Here is a 14,773-nt window from a genome sequence, read left to right on the forward strand (position 1 = left end):
GCAAAATGTAACTTACTCCGCAGATGTGCTTAGGATATTATCAGATTGATCGATACTCGGCTGTTGTGCCGAAATATATTTCCCTCCCGCTTTACCGGTGGTCCCGCCGACAGGGAGCTCGATAGTGATAGTAGTGCGTAATCGGTGGTCTCGCATTTGTCGCAGCTGTTCGGAGATTAAATAGTTTAAAGCTAAGATTTGGATTAGGGCTATGGTTGCTTTTTTTTATGGCAGTAGCATGAAGAATGATTGCCAGGTCGTAAGACTGTGCGAAAGACAGATAAACAGACAGAGAGAGGAAGTGTCTGTAGGTGTGGGTGTGGGAACTATGTTTGCGGGACACTGTACATAACTACAGCAAGCACCATCGAGTCAATCTTCGCAAATGGTGACAATTCACTTGATGACCTGGATGCAGTTACACGTACAAGCATAATTTGAAAGACAGCGCAGATATCGATTGCCCCATTGGGATGAGAAACCATGGCAGGCAATGGATGTGGAGAACCTCTTGGAAATGGTGTTGAATCTGCCGTCTTTCCCATCCACCGCCCCGAGCAGTTCCGAAGGTTTTCCGCATCCGCGAAATTTTCTCTTCTGGCCGGTTTCCCCGTGTGCGCTTCTCCAGCTTCATTCCATCCTATTCCTATACTTTACCTTTTTTTCCTCTCTCCCCCCCCCCATTTTGCGCTTCCCTTAGTTGGTTTGGGTTCTGGGGTCCGGTTTGCACTTGCTTCAATTGCTCCTCTCCTATACCTTGTATCATATTCTATTATTTTTCTTATTCAGTCTCCCTCCCGTTCCGTTTCCAGTTTATTTTCTCCACCGCTACCCGATTCTTCTTCGGGTTCGAGTCATCAAGTCGTCGCCAGGTCGCTACGCTTCTTCAATACTCCAGTCACCCTTCCTCTCATTACGGTCCGGTCAATTCATCAATTAGTCCGCTAAAATGGCCCAGACCAATGGCGAATTGGAGCACTCGAAAGGTTTGCTCTCTCCGAAATTCTCGCAGCATGTTTTGCCTTCTCCCAACTAATCAATCGTCCATGCAGAGTCTCCCGAACAGCTCCTCAATGGCGACTCCCCTGTTGAGGGCCAGGAGGAGGAAATCAGCGGTGGTATGTAGCCTTGAAGAACACCTCAAACTACATTGATTACTGACGTGCACGGCTCTTACGTTTCCAGGTCTTTTCCAGATCTCCGTGAAGTTGCCTCGTGAGCCCTACAAGATCCAGGTCATGGTGGGTATCTTGTCTACAGGAAAATTATACGACCAGCACCAAATTCCGTCGTTCTAACCCAGATCCTTCGTTAGGTCTCGAGTCAAGAACAAGTCCAAGACGTTCGTCAATCCATTGTCGAACTTCCCAGCACCTTCCAGTACACCTGCTTTCACCTCGAGTTTAACGGCCAGCGCATCAACGACTTCGTGGAACTGTCGGAGGTACCAGACCTCAAGGCTGATTCCGAGATCGTCCTTGTGGAGGACCCCTACAACGAGAAGGAGGCCCGCATGCACGTTGTCCGCATGAGGGAATTGGTCGGTGCCGCTGGTGACCGTGTCGATAACCTCCATGGTCTTAGTGCAGGTTTGTCTCTGCACGATGCCATTGCGGCCGACGCCGAAGAGACTGCCTCCGACAAGGACCACTCCCTTTCCAAGTACGAGATTGCTAGCTCTCCATCTTTGAAGACCATCCTTCCTCGCGACGAGACTCCTCTTCCCAAGACTGTGAAGGCCATCTCTCTTTCTGCTTGGAACCCTCCCCCCTACCACCTGCGTCAAAAGGGTCACTTGCTCTACCTTCAGGTTACCACCAACGAGGGCGAGCAGTTCCAGATCACGTCCCACGTCTCTGGCTTCTACGTGAACAAGTGCTCGAACATGAAGTTCGACCCCTCTCCCAAGACCATCCCCAAGTGCGGCAAGGCTCACTCGCTGCTCTCCTTGATCGCCCACCTGTCGCCTTCGTTCGGCTCCTCTTTTGAAGCGCTCCAGGAGTCTAACAACAAGAAGGATCTCCTGACTACCTTCCCGTTCCAGAACGCCATCCCCAACAACCCGTGGTTGGTGCCTTCTCCCACCTCGAACGCCAACGCACACCAGTCGGATATCACTCGCTCCCAAGAGAACTACCTCATCTCTGGCGTTGACAACGCAGAGACTCTCAGAGACTGGAACGAGGAGTTCCAGACTACCCGGGAGCTTCCTCGGGATACTGTCCAGGACCGTGTTTTCCGTGAGCGCTTGACATCCAAGCTGTTCGCCGACTACAACGAGGCTGCTGCTCGCGGTGCTGTTCTTGTCGCCCGCGGCGAGGTTGCCCCCTTAAACCCCACCGAGGACCGTGACGCCCAAATCTTCGTGTACAACAACATCTTCTACTCCTTTGGTGCCGACGGTGTTGGTACCTTCGCCTCCGAGGGTGGTGATGAGGCTGCCCGCGTTGCTGTCGGCAAGGATGTCCTGGGTATCAAGGCTGTTAACCAGCTTGACATCAACGGCCTGTTCACCCCCGGAACTGTTGTCGTTGACTACCTCGGCAAGCGTATCGTTGGTCAGAGCATTGTTCCCGGTATTTTCAAGCAGCGGGAGCCCGGTGAGCACCAGATCGACTACGGTGGTGTTGAGGGCAAGGATGTCGTGGCCACCCACCCCGACTTCGTCCCTGTCTTCGAGAAGATGTCCAAGGCTCTTCGTGTAAAGAAGCACGCTGTCTGGGACAAGGAGAATCAGCGTCACGAACTGGAGGGCAGTGTCGAGACGAAGGGTCTCTTGGGCACTGACGGTCGCAAGTACGTGCTTGACCTGTACCGCGTGACTCCCATGGATGTTACTTGGCAGGAGGAGGAGGGTAGCGACGCCTATCCCCACCGCATGTCCGTGCTGCGCTTGGAACTCGTTGAGTCGTACTGGAGACACAAAATGAGCCAGTACGTCAAGGCTGAAGTTGAGCGCCGCCGCCAGGCCAAGGCCGAGGAGGAAGCCTCTAAGGAGAAGACTGAGGAGACCTCCGAGTCTAAGGAGCAGGAAGGCTCTGAGGAGAAGCCCGAGGAGAAGTCCGAAGAGAAGCCCGAGGAGAAGACTGAGGAGTCTAATGATCAGGAGCGTGTTGATATCTCCGGATTCTCCCTTGCTCTGAACCCTGATGTGTTCAGCGGCCAGGTTCCTCAGACCGAGGAGGAGAAGGAACAGTGGGCGCAGGATGAGAAGGAAGTCCGCGAGACCTGCGACTACCTGCGCTCCAAGGTCATGCCCGAGCTTGTTCAAGATCTGCATGACGGAGACGTCGGTTTCCCCATGGACGGACAGTCTCTCAGCCAATTGCTGCACAAGCGCGGTATCAACATCCGCTACCTCGGCAAGCTGGCCCAGCTGTCCAAGGAGAAGGGAGCTCGTCTTGACGCTCTGACCACCCTCCTCGTCCAGGAGATGATTGCTCGTGGCTTCAAGCACATTGCCAACCAGTACCTCCGCAATGTCCCGGCTCCTTTCGTTACCTCTTGCGTTGCCCACTTGTTGAACTGCCTCTTGGGCGCTGACGTCAACGCCAGCCCTCGCGCTGAGATTGACGCTGCCATGCGCTCGATCTATCCCGATGGTGACTTCTCTTTCGAGAAGGTCACTCCGGCTACTCTCCGCGCTGAGATTGAGAAGCAGGTCACCATCCGATACCGCTTCACTCTGGAGGCCGAGTGGTTCAACTCTCTGCGCCACCTGCAGCTTCTCCGTGACATCTCTATCAAGCTTGGTCTTCAGCTTGGTGCTCGCGAGTTCGTCTTCGACAAGTCTCAAATCCCTGCCAAGGTGCCTGCTACCAACGGTGCCAACGGTTCCGCTCAGGAAGAGGGTAACGGCAAGAAGAAGAACAAGAAGAAGGGTGGCGACTCTAGCTCCCCTGCCCGTGCTCCTGTGGAGGAGAAGCCGGCCCTCACCATCTCCGCCGATGATATCCTTAACATTGTGCCCCTCGTGAAGGACGCCTCTCCCCGCAGCTCGCTCGCTGAGGAGGCTCTCGAAGCCGGCCGTATCTCTCTCATGCAGAACCAGAAGCAATTGGGCCAGGAGCTCATTCTGGAATCCCTCTCGCTTCATGAGCAGATCTACGGCATCCTCCACCCCGAGGTTGCCAAGCTCTACCACCAGCTCTCTATGCTCTACTACCAGACCGATGAGAAGGAAGCGGCCGTCGAGTTGGCTCGCAAGGCCGTCATCGTCACTGAGCGTACTCTGGGTGTTGACTCCGCCGATACTATCCTGAGCTACCTCAACCTCAGCTTATTCGAGCATGCCTCTGGCAACACCAAGACTGCCTTGGCCTACATCAAGCATGCTATGGACTTGTGGAAGATCATCTATGGTGCTAACCACCCTGATTCGATCACCACCATGAACAATGCCGCTGTCATGCTGCAGCACTTGAAGCAGTACTCCGACTCCCGGAAGTGGTTCGAGGCTTCTCTGGTTGTGTGCGAGTCGCTCTTCGGCAAGCAGTCCATCAACACCGCCACAATCCTGTTCCAGCTCGCCCAGGCCCTGGCCCTCGACCAGGACTCGAAGGGTGCGGTTGCCAAGATGCGCGATGCTTACAACATTTTCCTTGCCCAGTTGGGTCCCAACGACCGCAACACCAAGGAGGCTGAGACCTGGCTCGAGCAGCTCACCCAGAACGCTGTTTCCATCGCCAAGCATGCCAAGGACATCCAGGCTCGCCGTCTGCGCCGGATCAACATGACCCCCCGCACTCTCGGCACCAAGGTCCAGCCTCAGGTTGGTCAGTCTGCCCCCGAGGCTGCTGGAGCCAAGAATGGCACCTTGGATGCTCGAAGCGTCGATGAGCTGCTCAAGTTCATTGAGGGCGGCGACCAGGGCTCCTCGAAGGCTAAGCAGAAGAAGCGTGCCGCCGCCAGCAACCCTAAGCTCCGCGGCTCGAAGAAATCTTCCGCTTAGACTCAATCCTCCTTCTCTCCTTTTTCCTTCTTCTGATGAGGTTATTGGGTAAAACGAAAAGCTGCTCTGGTTTTGTTTTCCTTGGCTTATAAATGTCTTAACATGAATGTTGTATTTTGACCCCATATATCCTTGTCAAGGGTCAATATGTTGGATGAGCGGCACGTTTGTATTTCTGTAAAACTCTCTCTACTCTTTCGCACCAATTGGTGATCATGGCTCTATGTTGATTATATTTATACACTTCGTTATTTCTCATTCTTTTCCGCGGGCAGAGCATAGCAAAGTCGGGTGATTTGCATGCTATCTGGGTATGTTTCCATGTACTATATATGACCAGCGACCTTCCAAATGTGTCTGTAATGAATTTTAACACATTACTCTGAGTTCGCCTATTCTTGTACACGATTCAATACTTAACATCTCTTTTCCACCGAATGCCAATTCTGATAGTTGGGCCAGACGATAAACAACTCTTCCGTAGTTGACTGATCATGGACGTCACCGCCCTGACTAAGACGAGGGCGCTTGACCGCCTTTGCCGATTGTGCCAATGTTTACGTTCTGCGGTCACAACATCCAACCTTCTTTGTCCCTCTTTCAGAAATGCATACCTCTTGGGCTTTTCTGCACTCCGGCCCTCTAATCTTATTCTGCATTGGAAATCCTTGTATCTTCTTACAAAGTATTTTGTTTTGGATTTTGGAGTCTTCCTGTTACATCTCATAACTTGAATTAGCAAGCAGCCTAGTCGCTTACAAGATCCCGGTCGCGAGCCCGCTAAAAGATGGACTATCTATGAACACCATTGAACCCATCAAGTCCGGTAACGAGATTCCCCTCAAATGTTCTGCGATATTTGGATTGAGACTGACCGAGACTTCGAAGCGCAGACCGCGAGCCGACTGGCGCAACATGGAGGACATCCGACCGACCGCGAGGTGGGCAAACCGCATGTTGCGCCCTTTGACCTCCGTCTACCACCGATTAGAAAAGCACCACGAGATCCGTGCTAGTGTCGCGGATGCGAAAACGAAAGTCAATGCTGGCAACGGCAGCACAGAGCGCAAAAGTGTTCCGTCGAACCGAAGCAGTCAACCCGCGACCGACCAAGGCTGTACCTACCCGGACGAAGAGCCTGACGATCCCGCCTGGATTCCCGGACGACCCCCGAGCCGCCGGATTCGACACAATTACTCGACTCGGGGGCAGAGGAACGGCGCGCGACGACGGACTCGAGTGACAATTCAGAGCCCGGAAGCGCAGCGGACGTTGCCTGGCGCGATTGAGATTGCGACTCCCTTGATTACCGGAAGATCCCACGGGTCCTTGGACGCCTCCTCGTCCATCAGGAAACAGCTCTTCCGGAACGTCATATCGGCCACTGGCGATGGGGAGGCTAGCGACAATCGCAAAGGCACTCGCTCCAACAATAGCAGTTTCCCCGCCTATCAAGGTTCCTGGAAAGAGGTACTCGATATCTGTGGGAACCCGGGATTTGTGGATATCGCGCGCTATTTAGATCAAGTACTTCTTAAGTTTTTGAATAACACTCGCGAAACTCCGACAGTTATACCTCAACATGCACACATTACACGCGGACCGCGGTCGCTGATGTCGATGGCACTGCGCCGCCTTCCGGAGTTTATCGCAGAGGAGCAGATATTACAAGATGAGATTGAGGAAGACGGGGAGGTTGATATGTGCGATGCTTACTTCACTGAGCTTGAGGCCTTCTATGCGTCCAACGACGGCGGGTGGCAGCCGCTGCGCGAAGCAGCGCGCGCACGAGGCATCCATTTGATCTCGGACATGATCCGGAGAGGATGGATTCCGAGATTGGCCGCCTGTCGCTTGCTCAAAGTGTGCTTGGAAAATGATGAATTCGATGCTTTTGAATCTTTGTTATCTCGTTGCTTGCTTGATGTGGCCACCTACGAGTATCCTTCGGCTTTTGAACCATCCAAGGCTAGTGACTATCGCGAAGACCCTATTCGGGTGCTGCGTGTTTATTACTCGCGCGTCCCTTCGCGGCGATCCTTCTTCTACGATGAATTGGCGAAGCTTCTCACGCGAGGGGTGTTCCCTCCTGAATGGATGGTCACCAGCCTATGGAAGAAGTGCGTTGATGGTGCGATCCTATCGGTATCTGCCGGAGACGGGGATTCCGCGGCTGCGACCAAAGCTGTTGAGGCCATCGTCCTCGCGTCTGCTGGCATTTACTCGAACACAGGTGCGATTTCAGCTCGTTGGGAAGGCCCATCTGCGCAGCGCTCTGTCAGACCGAAGGACACACGTGCGTCCACAATGAATGCGAGTTCATTGCTTGAAAGCCGGGCTCCATGCCCCGTTCCTATCCAGGACGCTTTGAGCAATCTCATCGCTAGTCTTGTGACCGCGCTATGCGGCATGTGCATTACACGCACGCAAGCATCTGGGCCTGATGAAAGGACAAGCGGGCTCAAAATCCGGCAAATGGTTACGCGCTTTGCATTAAACGTTCAAAGGGCCATTGGAATTGTCTCGACACCTGAGGAGATCCAAACACTGGGACTACAATCCCTCCGTCGCGGATATGTCCTGTTGGGCGATTTTATACTACAGGCCAACCAAGACGTCCCGTACGATCTGATTGTGTACTCTGATGCATTGTCAGAACAACACATGAATACATTTTGTCTATCTTTGGCTGGGCAGCAGGATACGATCAAGGAGCTAGCCGAGTTTGTTCAACAAGTTTTCCATTGCTGCGGGCATGCGCGTAAATCCGAGCCGACTCGCACTCCTCAGGAGATCAAAGACACGGTCACACGACTCGCTCGGCTGACGTCTTTGGCCGGGGTGTCTCTTCTGCTGGACAAAGTTGCAGCCGAAACCGCGATGTTACTGGCGGAGATAACTCTGGACGAGGATGACCACGTATGGGCATTAGAGATGCAAGGTGAAGCTATCTCATCACAGCAGGAGCAGAGGGCTGCGACACGGCCTACTGCAACGAGTGAAGCATTTGCCGACCAGCCCGGCGATACTTATCGATGGGAGGATAGTATTGGAGAATGGGTCGCAAACACACCTGCCTCCAAACCCCTGGCCGCCCGGCCGAAACTCACGTCGAATCTTGACTGCTCAATGAGCAGTAGCGCTTCGGCCAGTCCAGCTCCGTCCGAGACGATGGCTTCCAGCGTGACATCATCTGCACCATCGTTGACCGGCAAGAGGGAGCGTGCTCAGCAGGACTTGGAGGTGCGGTCGCCCAAACGACTTCGATCGGCCTCGCTGAAGATGACGAGAGGAAGCTCTGGCGCGACGCGCCACGAGCCGAAACGGCCAGTCGAATCAGAATCTGCACCTGTAGCCGCCCGGACTCGCACGGCTCTCCGCGACCTCTGCCAGGCCAAGAACCGCATGATCCAATCATCTCGAACGCTAGAATCGACCATCGGCAGCAAGGATCTGACCCCTGTTACGAGTGGTTGTAGGACAGTTCACCCCTTGCCCCGGATCGAAGTGGTTATCGTCAACAGCTTTGCACCTGCACTTGGCACGACAAGGACTCAACCAGATGCCGTGCTAGTCTGCAGAAAATCGGCACGATTAGCTCGAGCCTCAATCTCTGCTCCTGTCCCCGCTGTTACCCCTACGGCCATTGCGACCGAGTCGAATAGAAGAACGACTCGACCTCGTCGCGCACGACTACCACCGCCGCCGCCGCGGCCGCCGGTGAAGTCCTATTTCGACGAGGACAGTGACGATGAGCTCAGCTTTCTGGCTTAAATCGTAGCCTCTTATGTGAGTATTTTAATACCGTTTGTTCTACACAGATTTTTCAGGGTGCGCATGCATCATCGGGCATGGCGGGCAGTTTATTAGGAAGTTCCTCGGTTCAGGTTTTAGTTTATAGTTTTCTGGATGATACCCGGGGCGATTGGGATAATGCTTTCGCATGTTGAGGATTTGTTTGGAGGGACTGTTTGATTGTTTGTTGATAGAGTAAATCAAGGGTTTGTGGAATCAACTTGGCACCGAAAGGGTTTCATTTATCATAAGCATGGCATCATTGACGGCGGGTTCGAGATCCGGTTTCGAATAGAACAGATACACACAGAAGAGAGACATTGATTAATGGTTAATGCTCCGTAGTTATTCTTGGACTCTTGGGGGTCATGGAGTTGATGGAGTTTTCCGTCCTTTTGTTGACTCCCCGGGGGATGCCAACTGGAAAAGGTTAGAAGTGTTGGAGATGGAGAACTGACGGGCAAACTTGGCACTTTGTCAGGTGTCTGTCAACTCTGTCAACTCTGTCAACGGCCACGACTGGGTGTTTCAACTTGATGGAGACTTATCCCTGATCATTATCCCGCACGATAGTTGTATGGTGGAGGGTGAGGAAAGACCAACACAACATCTCTCCAATCCTGAGCAATTCCCACCACCATCACCACCACAACGCGTGCGTGGTGTTTAACCGCCCGGCGTCAGCACTTTCTTCAGGCTCTTGCATTATGCATCTGCACGAATCCTTTTTTTCCCAACTAGTACTCTCTGTAACTAGAGTCTGTACTACTTACATGCGACGGTACCTTACTTACTCCCTACCTCACCGACTTCAAAACCAAAACAAATGAAGAAAGCAAACCCACTCTGTCCCGCTTGACCTCCGCCGGCGTCTCTCGTCCTTCCGCCTGCATTGGCTCGCCCGACGCAAGGGCGTCAGCCAAGCCGCGAGATCTCAACCCGACCTCCGCTTGATTGTTTCAGCATCGAGCCATTGACCTCTCGAAGTCTCGCGGTCGCCCGGATCAGCCGCTGTGGCGGGCGCCAATCCTTCCTTTGGAGCCGACGATGCACCGCGGTAGGATGGATATGTCCAATTCCTGGGCTCGGAGGCGAATACTGCTGTCTAGTGACTCCAGTCTAATGGCCGCCCATCCAGCCAGCCAGCCAGCCAGCCAGGAGTGCAACCAGCCAAGGCCCCGCGACCCTCTCTCCCTCAACTCTCGTCTCCACCCTCCACATGATGATAATCTGAACTCAGGAAGCTCCAGCTCAAGATGGAGCACCGGCTCAGCATCCCATGAGCCTGTAATGCACTGACTCAATTTCCCCCTCCCCCTCTAGGCCCGATGACAGTTTGCTAGTAGTCGAGTGGGCTTAGAGACCAGAGCACAGGGCAAGACACAGAGAAATGAAGCAGGAAGGAAGGGGATTTTTTTTTCTCGCTTGTTCTATCTATGTATAATCATTCCCCACGGCTGGGGAAAAACCTACTTTTGTTTCCCTTCTCCCTTGACAGTGTCTCCGTAGTGTCTGTTCTTTTTCTTTTGCACTTCATATTGATCCCAGGTGGTCCTTTCGTTTCTTTGCCTCCACTTTTGCTTCTTATCACCCCCTTCTTTCCGGGGTCTGTTTTATTTTTCTTTTCCTGTCCCTTTCCCTGAGGGTCTTGTCTCCATTTGCTTTTTGGATTGTGGTCTAGCCATCGGTCTTCAATTCTCTCATTCCTGTTCAAGCTGTAGGAACTAAGTGACTGGCTCACCGAAAGCTCAGCATTCCATTCGTTGCCTGCCGACCTTTACAATTTGGCTCGAGTATTCGGGTTCCCGGCGACCGTCCATTCCTCTCACCTTTCAGGAAAGCAAGGCTTTGTATCCTGTGCATCGTGGCCTGTGGGTTTGTTGTGCGTGACAAAGCGAGTCAAAGACGAGACGAGGAGAAAGCGAAGACAACGCCATTGTTGGTGATCTCCATATCCAGGTGGTTGTGAGGGATCCTGTTCACTGCCTCCTCGGTGCCATTTATCCACCATAAGATCTTGCAAACAACCTGATCTTGGTTGTTCTGTCCAGACTGACTGGTCAGAATACATTTGGCATCAGATTTGTCCTCCTTCCCTCGTGGAAATCCCTTCTACGCAGAGCCGGTCTCTCATAGAAGATATCTCTCGTTTTGGCCCACGGGCGAGCTGTTGCGGAGCCCTTGCTCACTGTCCTTTCACGTTCCCTCATTTTCTTTTTTTCTCCCGTCCTTGTAATCTCTTTTCGTTTTTTTCACAATGCTATCCTTCGTTCTGTGTACGTCCCTGGTTGGACTTGTTTCTGCTGAAGAGCTAGAAAAGCGTGGTGGTGGCGGCGAGACTTCGATGTATGAGATGCTCAATGATGACCTCGCCCGGCTGAGCTTGCTGGTGCTGGGTCTCATGGCGGCTGTTGTGTATGTTTGGAAGATGTGGCATCGACTCTCGAGTCATCTGCGACGACTAGCCAGCTTCAACAATGAGCGACAACTATACTTCGTGGCGCCGGACTCGATGCTATCGAAGATCAAAACGCACATCACCTATGCGCCCTTGTTCCGAGCCCGACACAATCGTGAATTCCAATTGTCCCGGGCCGTTAACATGGGTACATTGCCGAGCCGACTTCACTCGTTTCTGCTGGTTGGCATCGTTGCCATGAATGTCGTCCTCTGTGTGGTCACCGTGCCATATGGCACCACCGAGAGCACTACCGCAGGCATCATCCGTAACCGCACCGGAACAATGGCCACTGTGAATATGATCCCATTGATCCTCATGGCTGGTCGAAACAACCCCTTGGTCACGCTGCTGCAGATTCCATTCGATACCTTCAATCTGCTTCACCGCTGGCTCGGCCGCATCGTGGTCTTGGAGGCCATCGCTCATATCGTGGCTTGGATGGTCCCCAAGGTTCAGACATGTAAGTAGCTGTTGGTCGGCCAGCTTTGTCGAAGTGATGCTAATGCTTCTTGCTAGCGGGCTGGGCCAAGATTGGAGCAAGTCTTGGGGCAAGCAACTTCCTTCTTGTTGGTCTGATTGTGAGTGCCTGAGTTGGTTCAATGTGCGCCATGCAATCTTACTGACTTTGGCTCTAGTCGGGATGTGCTTTCCTAGCTCTCCTGTTGCATTCGCCTTCGCCTATTCGACACGCCTTCTACGAGACGTTCCTCCACCTTCACATTGTGTTCGCTGTGCTTGCGATCGCCTTCCTTTGGGTCCACCTCAATGGTATGGTTTCTCAGTACTACCTGATGGTCGGCATTATCTTTTGGGCTTTGGAGGTAGGGTCATCTAACACTCAAAATCGACGACGACTCAATGCTGACATGATCCTAGCGTGCTGCTCGGCTTGCGATTCTCGTGTACCGCAACTGTGGCCGTGAGTCCACCACGGCCCTTGTCGAAACCATGCCTGGCGATGCGATGCGGATCACCATCAAGATGGCTCGACCCTGGGCCTTCAAGCCCGGTCAGCACATCTACCTGTACGTCCCTGCTGTGGGATGGTGGACTTGCCATCCGTTTTCGGTTGGATGGAGCGAAGAAGCCGAGTCTCTGTCGGACGAGAAGGGAATCCCCATGAACCGACAGGATATGTTGGGCCTGCAGAAGACTACCATTTCCTTGCTCGTACGTCGGCGAACCGGGTTCACCGACAAACTGTTTCAGCGGGCGCAGCATTCGCCTGGTGGGCGGGTGTCGCTGCGGGCACTAGCGGAAGGACCGTATGGCAGCATCCACTCGATGGACTCTTACGGCACAGTGCTTCTCTTCGCCGGTGGTGTCGGTATCACCCATCAGGTGCCGTTTGTGCGCCATCTCGTCCAGGGATATGCCGAGGGTACCGTGGCAGCGCGTCGTGTGACTTTGGTTTGGATCATCCAATCTCCTGAGCACCTCGAGTGGATTCGTCCCTGGATGACTAGCATTCTGTCCATGGATCGTCGCCGGGAAGTGCTCCGCATCATGTTGTTTATCACCCGGCCGCGCAACACCAAGGAGATCCAAAGTCCCAGTGCGACCGTGCAGATGTTCCCCGGCCGACCCAACATCGATACCCTGGTGGGCATGGAGGTCGAGAACCAGATCGGAGCGATGGGCGTGCTCGTCTGCGGCAACGGTGGTCTGAGCGATGATGTGCGACGAGTATGCCGCAATCGACAGGATCGCACGCAGGTCGATTTCATCGAGGAGAGCTTCACCTGGTGAGCTCTGTCTGGGGCGGGTACGACTCTCTTATATCAAAGGCATTCAACAATTTGGCCCCCAAGCCCAACCCCCAATGACTACGGACGCTCGCATCTGATTTGTCACCGGGGCCTTGGTACGAAACATTTACATTTTCGTTTAAAACGAGCCTGTTGTGTTGTCGACCGCCTTTTCCCTTCTTTGTGTGTGCATCGATTCCTGCCGGCGACCTTGACTCTTTTGGTCTCAGAGGGTATATACTAGTTTTGTTGTGTTCTTATGTTCGATCTGGCCGTGGGTTTGCCTCAAACTCTCTGGCTGCGTACATACTTGATTATATCACTTATCAATTTAAATTCTTTGGCCTTTGCAATTACTCATAGAATTGCCCAACGTTGAAGATTGAAGATCGAAGATCGTTGACGTAGAGATGACCACTAGCCCTAGTACCGGTAACTTACCAGTAACTATAACTAGCACTGGATACCAGCAGACTGCAGTAGGTTCAAGGTTTTGTGGCATGCTGCAGGTCTCGGGATTCGGATCGGGATTCACATCGACCGAGGTCGACCAGGATCAGTTCTTGATTCGAGTCAATTCTGGAGATAGTCGACTGCATGCCATATTCGAACAAGGCCGGCTTACAAGAAACTGGTCATATCCGAATGCCCCGTTCCGTAAATCGGCAGGTAGGCAGTTGCTGCACATGATCGGTGGGCACTGCACTCATAAGCTGGATGCCCTCGAATTGGGCATCTTCTGGATCTATGCAGCCAGTAAGAATAGCTTTCTATAAGTTACTTGAATGTTGTTGCAGCACTGTACCCACCGTACCTAGGTAAGGTATAAGTCCAGTACAGTCAGTACTACCGGGAATGCCTCTATCTACCCTTCGAACCGTCTGCCCAGTAAATGGGCAGGTCGGACCAGTTCTTGACCTGGACGCTTAGACATTCGGGAAAGTAAACCCCATTTCAAGGTTCCAACACCAGAAAACTGGGTAGCCTTTACAAACGGGCATAACTCATGAGTTCTGCTGAGGGCATCTACCGGTGTATCTCATGTTGCGACGGAGGGGTTTGTTGACCAGCTCTGACCAGCTCGGCTTAGAAATCAAGGAGTGGGGCAAGTTCCAGCGGAAAGTTTCCCTCATTTGCTTTGCTTGTGGTATGGAGTACGGATAGAATGATCACCAATCCAGTCTATGACAAATGCCCGCGTCCCCCGAGTCCGATACCACCGTATTCCATTTGTAATCCTTCCATTGCTGGCACCAGCTGTTCGCAGCGGCTGTTTCTGGTATGAGCGTATCGGGATCAAGGGGACGGGCAGTTGGCAGGTTTGCCCCACGCTTACCAGGGAACGATACGTTACTTTAATCGGGAAAGATGGCGTGGAGATGCACCAGTGGCATCATCATCCCCTCCTCCTTTACCTAGGTACCTAATTATCAATTCCAATTCCCATTGCCCGCCATGAATGGGCTGTTCTATAAAGTCCCTCGGTTCTCCAACGTCTTTGCCCGGCGTTCCTATCGACCTACTACCTTCACTTCTAAGACCTTTCTCTCTGCCCAGTTGTTCTCTTCGTCTGCTACCGCCAAGATGAGCTCCCCCGATATCACTTTGTATACCGCTCAGACTCCCAATGGAATTAAGATCTCCATTGCATTGGAAGAGCTGGGGTATGTTCTGCTTCTGCTTCTGTTTCCGTCAAGTCCATCGGAAATCACAAGCTAATTGAATGGTAGCCTGCCCTACAAGGTCGAAAAGATCGATATCTCCAAGAATACCCAGAAGGAGCCGTAAGTTTGAGCCCGTCCCCTCCCCTCTCTCGCC

The 14,773-nt window shown here is 53.0% G+C and overlaps 5 protein-coding genes across 5 annotated transcripts in view; 4 read left to right on the top strand and 1 right to left on the bottom strand.

The window, feature by feature from the left end:
• Positions 1-651: 651 nt before the first annotated feature.
• On the top strand, positions 652-5,338 carry BO66DRAFT_389998 (translation initiation factor 3 subunit CLU1). The gene is made up of 4 exons (XM_025646910.1): positions 652-986; positions 1,053-1,118; positions 1,186-1,241; positions 1,316-5,338. The coding sequence occupies exons 1-4, from the start codon at positions 950-952 to the stop codon at positions 4,949-4,951; spliced, it is 3,795 nt and encodes a 1,264-aa protein (XP_025506124.1). The 5' UTR covers positions 652-949; the 3' UTR covers positions 4,952-5,338.
• On the bottom strand, positions 5,156-5,777 carry BO66DRAFT_31228 (uncharacterized protein). Its single transcript, XM_025643356.1, has one exon. It carries the CDS (start codon positions 5,676-5,678, stop codon positions 5,361-5,363), a length of 318 nt encoding a protein of 105 aa, XP_025506125.1. The 5' UTR covers positions 5,679-5,777; the 3' UTR covers positions 5,156-5,360.
• On the top strand, positions 5,702-9,048 carry BO66DRAFT_369501 (uncharacterized protein). Its single transcript, XM_025645374.1, has 2 exons — positions 5,702-5,777; positions 5,845-9,048. The coding sequence occupies exon 2, from the start codon at positions 5,867-5,869 to the stop codon at positions 8,723-8,725; it is 2,859 nt and encodes a 952-aa protein (XP_025506126.1). The 5' UTR covers positions 5,702-5,777; positions 5,845-5,866; the 3' UTR covers positions 8,726-9,048.
• Positions 9,049-10,910: 1,862 nt separating this feature from the next.
• On the top strand, positions 10,911-13,161 carry BO66DRAFT_31087 (ferric reductase family protein). The gene is made up of 4 exons (XM_025643307.1): positions 10,911-11,667; positions 11,724-11,785; positions 11,843-12,028; positions 12,084-13,161. The coding sequence occupies exons 1-4, from the start codon at positions 11,004-11,006 to the stop codon at positions 12,954-12,956; spliced, it is 1,785 nt and encodes a 594-aa protein (XP_025506127.1). The 5' UTR covers positions 10,911-11,003; the 3' UTR covers positions 12,957-13,161.
• A 1,378-nt stretch (positions 13,162-14,539) lies between these two features.
• The window catches only part of BO66DRAFT_317714 (glutathione S-transferase family protein), a gene marked incomplete at both ends in the record, with an annotated part of 1,070 nt that continues 836 nt past the window's right edge, over positions 14,540-14,773 (top strand). Inside the window, 2 exons of the mRNA XM_025643574.1 lie at positions 14,540-14,619; positions 14,686-14,739. Of these exons, the coding sequence (XP_025506128.1) occupies positions 14,540-14,619; positions 14,686-14,739 (134 nt within the window). The remainder of the gene's footprint in view (positions 14,620-14,685; positions 14,740-14,773) is intronic.

This window comes from Aspergillus aculeatinus (genome assembly GCF_003184765.1).
Source record: "Aspergillus aculeatinus CBS 121060 unplaced genomic scaffold BO66scaffold_12, whole genome shotgun sequence".
Taxonomy (NCBI): Eukaryota; Fungi; Ascomycota; class Eurotiomycetes; order Eurotiales; family Aspergillaceae; genus Aspergillus; species Aspergillus aculeatinus.